The following is an 11755-nucleotide window of genomic DNA, read 5'->3' as shown; positions in this document are numbered from 1 at the left end:
AATGGAATTACACATATTAAATCAAAATTGAAATAAAAAAGAGATGTATAGTAACTGAAATCAAAGATCTGAAGAAACCCTACAAAAAAATAGTTGAAGTTCAAGTAAATAGAACAAAACCCTATTTTGAACTCAAAATTGAAGAAAACCCTGTTTTGAATTCAAATCAAAACCCTAATATGAAAAATAATCATCAGCCCATTAATTAGTTGAGCTCTTAAACATACGACGAGGTTGTAGAGAGCGCAATGAGTTTGGTGAGGTTAGAGAGAGTAAAAAAAGAGTGTCGACCAGAGAGAATGTTTTATTTTGCAAAAGAGAGGGTGTTTGTGTGAGTGAGTTAGGTCTAACTCAAATAATTCACTCGGGGAAAGAATTCCTCCCAATAATTCACCTAGTAAACCGTGCATCATTTTTTCATTTTTTTATTTTACTTTTAAATTTTAATTATTAAAAATTATTTATTAAATTAAAACAAACAAGTAACTTCTGTATTTATATATAATTTACTTTTATAAATTTAATTATGTTTCTCATTCACAAATAAATCGGAATATAATTTTAATTCTAATTAATGATATTATTTTCACTTTAATTTTTTAAAAATTAAAAAGGTAACGAATGTAACACCAGGTATTGATGTTATATATTGTGCAACCGACATTTCTCTGTAACACTAACTTTATAGCTATTGTAATATTAATAAAGATGTGTTACAATAGGATAAAAATTTCTTAACTAATGCAACGCTCCTTGTAACACTTGCATTACAATAGCCCACTTATGGCGTAGTGCTTCAAATTCTATCTTATTTCTGTCATCAAACTTTGCAAGGACCTGAACTGCAAACTGATATTTTCTGATCAGCAATGTGTTTTACAGGTTCATTCTCAGAAAGAACCTCTGATGCTTCTTGGTAAACTAGGTGATGGACTATATACTGTATACCCCAACAATCAGCAATAAGAATTAGAGACTCATGTTCTCTACACCGCTTCTTTGTCTCCGAATTCAGAAACACTCAAATTGTGGCACATGAGGCCTGGTCACCTAACTTTTTCCCAGATCAAGATGTCATTACATGAGCTTCATACTACTACTATTTCAAGTTCTGTAATATTCCAGATTTGTCAGTCGCTAGACAATGCAGACAATCATTTCCTCACAGCTCTATTAAATTAACAAATGTACTTCAATTGTTACACATTGATATCTAGGATCCCTATCAGACTAAAATATTGAGAAATTGTACCTTTTTCTTGACAATTATCGATGATTTAAGCCGTTACACATGGGTTCACTTGATGAAGCACAAATCCGAAGTGCCTTTTATCCTAGAGTCTTTTGTTTACTATGCTGAAACTTAATTTAAAGCAAAAGTTCTTTATGTTCAATCAGATAATGCCATTGAATTACAACAGGTGCTTTAAAGCAATTTTATTTGTCTAAAGGAATTATTAATTAAACCAGTTACGTGCATACCCCTCAACAGAACGAGGTTGTTGAACGCAAACATCGTCACTTATCGAAACAGCTCGTGCCTTATTTTTGCAGTCCAAACTTCCACCTCAATACTGGGGAGATGGCATTCTTTGTGCAACTTATATCATAAACCGTATGCCACTACATAGTATTGGTAACACTTCTCCTTACTTTCAATTATATTAATCTGTTCCATCTCTTGACAATCTAAGAAACTTTGGTTGTCTATGTTATTTTTCCACATCCAACGTTAATCGTTCTAAATTTCAACCACGAGCTAATCCTGGCATTTTTCTTGGTTATCCTTATACTCAGAAGTGTTATAAGATACTGAGTTTGATCAATAATCAAGTCTTGGTTTCACGAGATGTTCATTTTCACGAGTTACATTTCCCATTTCCTATTATTTCATCACCATATTCTTCACAGATGTACTTGGATTCTATTTTTCTCCCTGATGTTACTATTTCTTCAGTCGATTTCGACTCTTTACCTGTTATACCCATAATCCTTCCACCTCCTTCACTAAATAATTCTATCCAACATGATAATCTCTCCATAAATGTTCATCCTTTTCCATCACCTATACAGTCTATTCGCTCTTCTAGTACCCGGTCTTCAAGTGTTCCTTCTAATACATCCTCGACCTCTAGCATTGTTTTCCAACCTTCAGCACCAATTCGTGTTTCTACTAGACACCGTCTTCCTCCTTCTTACTTAAAGGATTATCACTGTCATATTGCTACTATTTTTGCTCAATCTCATCACTGTAATTTTGTCTCATCTGAATCTTATAATACTGCTCATAAGGCTCATATTTCTCAACTTTGTAATATTACTGAACCTACATCTTTTCAAGGGGCTTCTACTGGTCCATTATGGATCGAAGTGATGGATAAAGAACTGCTTGCTCTGAATAACAATCATACGTGGAATCTGGTACCTCTTCCACCTGGTAAACGACTCATCAAATATAAATGGGTTTACAAAGTTAAGCTTAAATCAGATGGCTATTTAGAACGCTACAAAGATCTTCTTGTCGCCAAAGGGTTCAATCAAAAATTCGGTATAGATTACGAAGAGATATTCTCTCCTGTTGTGAAATTGGTCACAATTCGTTGTTTAATTGCTTTAGCAGCTAGTCGTAAGTGGGATTTATTTCAACTAGACGTTAACAACGCCTTCCTCCATAGTGATCTCAAAGAGGAGGTTTATATGAGGCCACCACATGGCTTACATGTCTCACCTGGTCTGATTTATCGTTTGATAAAGTCCCTCTATGGGCTTAAATAAGCCTCCCGTGAATGGTTTCCAAAGCTCATTTCTAACCTTACAACTCAGGGGTTTATATAATCTAAAAATGATTACAATTTATTCACTAAACAGTCTGGTTCTTTGGTTACAATTATGGTTGTTTACGTCGATGACTTCATAGTTACACGTGATGATCTTTCTTCTATTACTGCTATCAAAAATCATCTTCATCGTGTGTTTAGCATTAAGGACCTTGGTCTTTTACACTATTTCTAGGGCTCCAAGTTGGTTATTACACGAATGGTATTACTCTTAGTCAAAATAAGTTCACTAAGGAACTTTTGCTCGACTGCCCATATGATCTACCACGGAAAGCTTCTACACCCTTGCCATTAAATCTCAAGCTCACGTCTGATGCTGGTTCCTTGTTATCTAGCCCTGAGTTGTTGTTGGAAATACTGATTATTATAGCAACATAGAGGCAGTTATATATCATATTAAACAAGCCAAGGCCAAGCAAGTTGAAACAAAACGTGAAGGTAAAATACATGCATGTCAGTGACTGTAAAACTAGAGGAAGGAAAGAAGTTGTACCAGTAGCCATAGCTTGAGGCAAAACATGTACAACAAGAAAATTACAAGAACAGCTGAGTCGTCAGGCCTTATACGAAGACATGACTGCTCTTGAAGAGATTATTGCCCCCACCTGCTGCACTGGGGATGCTTGCAACACCTCCTCCAGGATAAAACAGCTCAGAGCTTTGAATTACAGCACCTTCGAAGCTCAACCACGACTAGCTCCTCACTCGCCGGAAAACCAACTGCTGACTGACTTGTGTTTGGGAGAGAGAGCAGAGAGGAAGAGGAGAAGAGAATGTAGGGTGTGGTGTGTGAAACTCAGCAGCTTAGTCCTTTATTTATACTAGAGGCTAAGTGTAACTGACCACCCCAAATTTAATATATGAATTTAAACTGCACATTTAAAATAAATCGTAACAGCTGATTTATTATAATGTAACAGCTGATATATATTAATCCACACATTAAACCATCCGTTTTATATATATATACTTTAATTTCTGAATATATATCATCAGTTACAAGTCCAGGTTCATTGTATCTGACTTAGCCCAATTATGCAATCCGACCCAGTCCAATTGAGCCCAACAGACACAACCCAGCCCAACTGATAAATAAATTCTAATTAAAATATTATATTAAATCGATACGAAATAAAATTCCCCGCCCAGGTCGCCTCGCGTACGCGAGACGCCGAGACATTCGCCCAAATCGCCCTTCGACCCGACCCGACCCGTCCCGTGACGTGACGTGACGTGACGTGCCGAGCCGAGCCGAGCCGTGGCGGGGCGGGGCGGCGGCGGCGGCGCGCGCGTGGGCTCGTGAGAACACCACGCACCATAACACACCTTAGTAGTTATGCACTACCCATGTGTGTTATACTATATAAAGCCAACACCCCTTTTATTTCTTTCTATGTGGGACAAACACATTCTCAAAACAAGCTTTTCCAAGCTACTAACTTCAACTTCATTTCTCTTATGGATTTCATTAAGAAAATTCTTAAACCCATACATGAAAGTTTAAGTCCCGATATCTAGAACCAACTTCCAATCATTAGATTATGGAATTAACAACAAGAACATAATAAAATTATGAACTTAATAACTCCATTTTCTAACAATCCCCCACAAATCCATACAGAAATGCGTTTCAGGTTTCTCATCATGACTTGTTTTTCAGAGTCGGTACCCTTCCGGGTTTGAACCCTCCTAAGTTCTCTACTTCAATGGCTACCGGATTCAGATGGAATATTGCACCTTGAATCTTAATCCGTTGGGTGTTACCACTTTCCATAGACAACGACAAATCAACGGCTATGGAGCCAATCTACGGCTTTGAGACATTAATGGTCATGTCTCGATCCTGTTCGTCGAATGCTTCAAGGAATAACCCTTTCCTCTAATTGCGACCACACAATTACATTCGCTTAGCTGGGCATCTCCAGAGATATACTGCTAATATCTCGTCTAACGACTTGATCCCATTCAGAGTTGTAACACTCTTACTTTCTTAGCAGTCACAGTACCTTCTAGGTTTACAGGGGATAGACTCAGATACATGAGTATCATCTATGTAGCAAAGGTACTACCAATTCACCCTTACAGCTTGTTATTACCACATTGAATACACTTCGAGGGATCTCCTCTCATGTGTATTGGGTTCCCACTGTTGATGAATTATGATGGGTTGACAGTCTCATCCCCAACCTTGACTTAAGGACTACTGCAGGTTCCAGTCCTTTAGTCAAAGGATCAGCTATATTATTCTGAGTTCCTATGAACTCTATAGCTATAATCCTGTCAGACACTAACCCCCTTATAGACTTAAGTCTAACTTGGATGTGTCTCTTTGTTTTAGCATTATGCTTTTTACTGCTAATCTTGTCAATAGTTGTTCGACTATCACAATGAATAGCAATCGCAGGAAGCGGTCTGCTTACTACAGGTAACGTGGACATAAGCCCATGTAGCCATTCAGCCTCCGTCCCAGTGGCATCAAGTGCACACAGCTCAGCCTCAAATGTCGACCGAGTCACAATAGTCTGTCTAGTCGACTTCCAGGATACTGCTCCACCCGCAAGGGTAAACACATATCCAGTCACTCCATTGGAACCAGACTTCTTAGCTATCCAACTTGCATCACTGTACCCTTCAAGTACACCAGGAAACCTCCTGTAGTGTAAACTAAGGTACATTGTGCCTTTCAGATATCTAAGTACTCTATCAAGAGCATCCCAATGAGTTCTGTTTGGACAGCTTGTATATCTAGCCAATTTAGACACAGAATATGAAATATCTGGTCTAGTACAGTTTGCAAGATATTGCAAGCTCCCAATAATCTGAGAATACCTTAACTGAGACACAGGCACTCCTGAAGTATTCTTGACAAGGGAAACTTTCGAATCATAAGGTGTACTAGCGATTCTACACTGTGAATAACCATATTTCTCAAGTATAGATTTCTCTATATAATGAGATTGAGTCAAGGTTATTCCTTCAGTGGACTGAATCAATTTGATTCCAAGAATCACACTTGCCTCACCCATATCCTTCATTTCAAAATGCCTTTTCAAGAATTCTTTAGTCTCGTTAATAATCTCAATATTGGTTCCAAACAATAAAATATCATCCACATATAGGCACAAGATAACACACTCATTACCTTTAACTTTAGTGTAGACACACTTATCACTTTCATTAATCTTATAACTGAAAGGCAATATAGTTTCATCAAACTTTTTATGCCAATCTCTGGGAGCTTGTTTCAAGCCATAGATGGACTTGATCAACTTACATACTTTCCTTTCATTGCCTGATGCAACAAATCCATCAGGCTGATCCATATATATCTCTTCCTCAAGTTCACCATGAAGAAAAGTCGTCTTTACATCCATCTGATGGATGATAAGACCATGGACTGAAGCCAATGCTATAAGCATTCGGATTGTTACCATTCTTGCAACCGGAGAGTATGTATCAAAATAATCAATTCCTTCCTTTTGCTTAAAACCCTTAGCTACCAGTCTAGCTTTGTACTTATCTATTGAGCCGTCAGGGTTCAACTTCCTTTTAAAGACCCATTTGCACCCAATAGTAGAACACCCAGGAGGGAGATCAACCAACTCCCATGTTCCATTGGAAACAATAGAGTCAATTTCACTCTTGACAGCGCCCTTCCAGTGCCTTGACTCAGAAGAATCCATAGCTTGCCGGAAAGTTAAAGGTTCGTCCTCGATATTGTAAGTGATGAAATCACCTCCAAAATCCTTGACTACCTTTGCACGCTTACTTCTCCTTGGTTCCTCTAGTTCCTTAGGACTAGAGCTACTACTAGGTTCCGCCCCCACATTTGTTATCTTTTCCACATGATCAGGAATAGAACTTGATGTGTGAGTAGGATCTTCCTCAGAAGTCGTTTCAGGTATTCCAGTCTTCATAGGGTAGACATCCTCAAAGAACGTCGCATCTCGAAATTCAACTATCGTGTTTGCCACTATACCATCTATGTCAGATTTTAACACTAAAAATCTCATAGCTGTAGTGGTTTCAAGATAGCCCAGAAAGATACAGTCAACAGTCTTTGGACCTAGTTTCTTTCTCTTGTGTTCAGGAACAAGCACCTTAGCAAGGCACCCCCACACACGAAGATACTTAAGACTAGTCATCCTGCCTTTCCATAACTCCAAGGGTGTTTTATCCATGTGTTTCAGAGGGACTCTATTCAAAATATGGCAAGCCGTATTTAGAGCCTCTCCCCACATGTATTTAGGCAACCCAGAGTTAATAAGCATACTATTAATCATATCTTTAAATGTTCTGTTCTTTCGCTCAGCAACCCCATTAGACTCAGGTGTGTATGGTGGAGTAACTTCATGAACTATACCATTGTTTGCACAAAATTCATTAAAAGCATTACTCGTATACTCACCACCTCTATCAGATCTCAATCTTTTAAGTAGCTTACTAGTTTGTTTTTCTACTTCAGTTTTATATATAATGAATTTACTAAGTGCTTCATCCTTATGTCTAAGTAAATAAACATAACAGTATCTACTACTATCATCTATAAAAGTAATGAAGTATCTAAACTGGTCCTTGGTTAACACACCACCAAATTCACAAATATCAGTGTGTACTAAATCTAACAAGTCTGAATCCCTAACAACGTTATGAAAAGGTTTCCTTATCTGTTTAGCAGACACACATACTTGACATTTAGAATTCTTTTCTATGGTATGTTTTGGAATCAACTCTAAGTTCATCATATTCTTAAGAGCACCAAAGTTTAAGTGACCTAGTCTAGCGTGCCATAAACTTGAGGATTCAACACAATTCACAGAAGGAAGAATAACATTATTTAATGTACCCAAAACGGGTTCAGCATTAATTACAAATAAACCATTTGACAAGTAACTCTTGCCAAAAAATGTACCAGTGTGAATAAGAACTACTTTATTACATTTGAAGGAAATTTCAAAGCCATTGGAAACTAAACAGCTTCCACTTATTATATTTCTACGCATGTCGGGAACATAATGCACTCTAGTTAGGGATAGAATACGTCCAGAAGGGAACTTCAGGTCTACGTTTCCTATTCCATGTACTTGAGCAGCACTAGCATTCCCCATCGTCACTGTCAAGCTATGACTCTGTTGATAAGATACAAATAGACTAATATCAGCACAAATATGCACATTAGCTCCAGTATCTATCAACCATTCATTTGACAGATAGGTAGAAAATAATACAGGGTTGTAGGAAACATACCGGTCTGCGTTGGTTTCAGAAGCCGTGGCCTCACCAACAACCATGTTCACTACGGGCCCACTTGTAGTTGCAAGCACAGCATTCGCTTGTGCTACCACCTCAGCCTTCTTCGCCTTCTTTGTAGGGCAGTCCTTACTCCAGTGCCCAACCTGCCCACAAGACCAACACGGTTTGTTTGCCTTGGGTTTCTTGGCCTTGTCCTTGTCACTCTTAGGTTTATTAGCGCTAACTTTCTTAGCCACACCCTTCCTTTTCTGTCCTACAGTTGCTACATTTACCTTCGAGCTCCCGGCCTCAGTTGGCATCACATGTCCTTGTTTGGACTTGTGTTGTTCTTGAACCGAGATGTCCAGCATAAGGTTGGTCCAGGTGATCTCTCCTTTCTGTCTTTTCAGGGATAGAGAGAACTCCTCCCAAGACTTCGGAAGCTTTTCAATCACACTCATAACCTTGAACTTTTCAGGGAGGTCCATTCCGGATTCCTTCAAAGCATGCACTATCATCTCGAATTCATGCACTTGCTCAGTCATGGACTTGTTGTCCACCAGCTTGAATTCAAGGAACTTAGCCACAGAATACTTCTCAAGACCCTGAGAGTCAGTATTATGTGTCTGGTCCAGCTTCTCCCATAAGAGTTTTGCAGAGTAGGCATCAGAAGAATACACATCAAACAATGTGTTAGTGAGAGCAGCCAGAATGGCCGCCCTGGCCACACCATCCTTCTCAGCCCACTTCGCAAAACCCTTAACAGTTTCAGCCTTCTCTTGATCCACCACTGGTTTCTCATACTCCACAACAGGCCATAGACCCTTTACAGTCAACCACAATTTCATTCTTTTCTGCCAGCGAGAAAAGCCTACACCACCATTGAACTTCTCTGGCAAGCCAGTTAATTCAACGGCTTGTGGAAAAACTGTAAGTGGTCCAATCAATGGCCACAACAGATGCACCAGAACCACTACCACCACCAACAACGGGAACCTCAGTTTCGCTCGACATTATGCTAAATATTATATAACAAATAATCTCTTCAAGAATGTTGGAAATACTGATTATTATAGCAACATAGAGGCAGTTATATATCATATTAAACAAGCCAAGGCCAAGCAAGTTGAAACAAAACGTGAAGGTAAAATACATGCATGTCAGTGACTGTAAAACTAGAGGAAGGAAAGAAGTTGTACCAGTAGCCATAGCTTGAGGCAAAACATGTACAACAAGAAAATTACAAGAACAGCTGAGTCGTCAGGCCTTATACGAAGACATGACTGCTCTTGAAGAGATTATTGCCCCCACCTGCTGCACTGGGGATGCTTGCAACACCTCCTCCAGGATAAAACAGCTCAGAGCTTTGAATTACAGCACCTTCGAAGCTCAACCACGACTAGCTCCTCACTCGCCGGAAAACCAACTGCTGACTGACTTGTGTTTGGGAGAGAGAGCAGAGAGGAAGAGGAGAAGAGAATGTAGGGTGTGGTGTGTGAAACTCAGCAGCTTAGTCCTTTATTTATACTAGAGGCTAAGTGTAACTGACCACCCCAAATTTAATATATGAATTTAAACTGCACATTTAAAATAAATCGTAACAGCTGATTTATTATAATGTAACAGCTGATATATATTAATCCACACATTAAACCATCCGTTTTATATATATATACTTTAATTTCTGAATATATATCATCAGTTACAAGTCCAGGTTCATTGTATCTGACTTAGCCCAATTATGCAATCCGACCCAGTCCAATTGAGCCCAACAGACACAACCCAGCCCAACTGATAAATAAATTCTAATTAAAATATTATATTAAATCGATACGAAATAAAATTCCCCGCCCAGGTCGCCTCGCGAGACGCCGAGACATTCGCCCAAATCGCCCTTCGACCCGTCCCGTGACGTGACGTGACGTGCCGAGCCGAGCCGAGCCGAGCCGTGGCGGGGCGGCGGCGGCGGCGCGCGCGTGGGCTCGTGAGAACACCACGCACCATAACACACCTTAGTAGTTATGCACTACCCATGTGTGTTATACTATATAAAGCCAACACCCCTTTTATTTCTTTCTATGTGGGACAAACACATTCTCAAAACAAGCTTTTCCAAGCTACTAACTTCAACTTCATTTCTCTTATGGATTTCATTAAGAAAATTCTTAAACCCATACATGAAAGTTTAAGTCCCGATATCTAGAACCAACTTCCAATCATTAGATTATGGAATTAACAACAAGAACATAATAAAATTATGAACTTAATAACTCCATTTTCTAACAGTTGTATCGTTCCTTGGTGGGAAAACTCAATTATTTGACATATACACGTCCTGACTTGAACTAGTGCTAAGCCAATTCATGCAATCACCTCGTTCTTCTCATCTGGAAGCTCTTCTTCACACTCTAAATTATATTTCTACTCCTCCTAATCAAGGCATCCTTCTCCGAGCTTCTAATTCCCTCGCTCTCCAGGCTTTTTCAGATAGTGATTGGGTTGCTTGCCCTATGTCTCGCAGATCAATCACGGGTTACATTCTTTTATTTGGCAACCCTCCCATTACCTGGAAGTCTAAGAAACAAGCGACTATTTCTCGTTTGTCATCTGAATCGGAATATCGTGCAATGGCTTCAGCTACTGCTGAGGTTATTTGGACTGTTGGACTATTAGAGGAACTTGGTGTCACCTATCTCAAACTCGTGACATTGCACTTTGACAATCAGTCTGTCATCTATATAGCCAATAATCCCGTCTTTCACAAGCGTAATAAGCATATTGACATAAATTGTCATTTTACGCGTGATAAGGTTCTTGATGGACTTCTTCGTATTACATATTTGCCAACTACGAATCAACTTGCTGATGCTTTTACTAAGATCACTCCATTGCCTCAGTTTCAGTTACTGATGTCCAAGTTGTGCATGTATTCTACACTCCCCAACTTGAACTTGAGGGGGTGGGTATTGAGCATACCTCATTACAATCATCCATCACTGACACTGTAGAGGAACAGAGTACATGCATAGATCATTCACATCATTTTAGTAGTCAGAATAGTCGAATTAAATATCTCACTTGATACCAGCCAAACATTCTATTTATAATAATGTAATTAACTGCATATGGTTAGATAGATAGATTTGGAAATATAGAAGTTAGATAACAGTATATAATTTAGAGGTAGATGAACATTTTTTCATTGAAAGCCTTTAGCACATTTTCTCTCTCTTATAACAAACTATTCGAGTGAATATCCAGTTTTATCTTCTCGATTAAGAAAAACTCCATTAATTTAATTTTTTTTACTGAATAAAGATTGATTTCAACAAAGATACAAAACTGGCCCGTCCGTGCTTTCCGAGGCGCTGCCGGTGACTCAGCATGGGAAGAGGGGCGTGGAACTGCACGTCGTTTTCTGTTTATTTTCATAAAAGGGTCTCTAGTTTCTGGCTAGTATATGCTTATAAAACTATACAGTATAGTAGCAAAGAAACCAAACTACCTACATAGAATTTTTTTTTTAAATACGATTCTACAATGTTGACAAATAAAAATTTGTAACTAAAAATGATCCGCCATCTCAGACCTCACAAACTAGTAGACCAGTAGTAGAAAAGTTAATGATTTACGTGAAGGTAAGGTTGAGGGGGATTAAAAAAATTGGTTTGGTTCTCATATAAAAT

At 38.7% G+C, this 11755-nt stretch overlaps 1 protein-coding gene across 1 annotated transcript; it reads right to left on the bottom strand.

Annotated features, from left to right (window-relative positions):
* Positions 1–7744: 7744 nt before the first annotated feature.
* LOC141692903 (uncharacterized) lies at positions 7745–8556 on the bottom strand. Its single transcript, XM_074497859.1, has 2 exons — positions 8085–8556; positions 7745–7966 (listed from the first exon to the last, which is right to left on the bottom strand). The coding sequence occupies exons 1-2, from the start codon at positions 8528–8530 to the stop codon at positions 7954–7956; spliced, it is 459 nt and encodes a 152-aa protein (XP_074353960.1). The 5' UTR covers positions 8531–8556; the 3' UTR covers positions 7745–7953.
* Positions 8557–11755: the final 3199 nt, after the last annotated feature.

The sequence above is a fragment of the Apium graveolens genome, chromosome 10 (genome assembly GCF_009905375.1).
Source record: "Apium graveolens cultivar Ventura chromosome 10, ASM990537v1, whole genome shotgun sequence".
In the NCBI taxonomy this organism is placed as follows: domain Eukaryota; kingdom Viridiplantae; phylum Streptophyta; class Magnoliopsida; order Apiales; family Apiaceae; genus Apium; species Apium graveolens.
Note: the sequence above shows the minus strand (reverse complement) of the source record. Positions and strands in the feature narration are given on the sequence as shown.

Excerpts from the sequence above, each read along its gene's own strand:
- LOC141692903 (XM_074497859.1), bottom strand. The coding sequence starts at position 8,530 with ATGAGTGTGATTGAAAAGCTTCCGAAGTCTTGGGAGGAGTTCTCTCTA.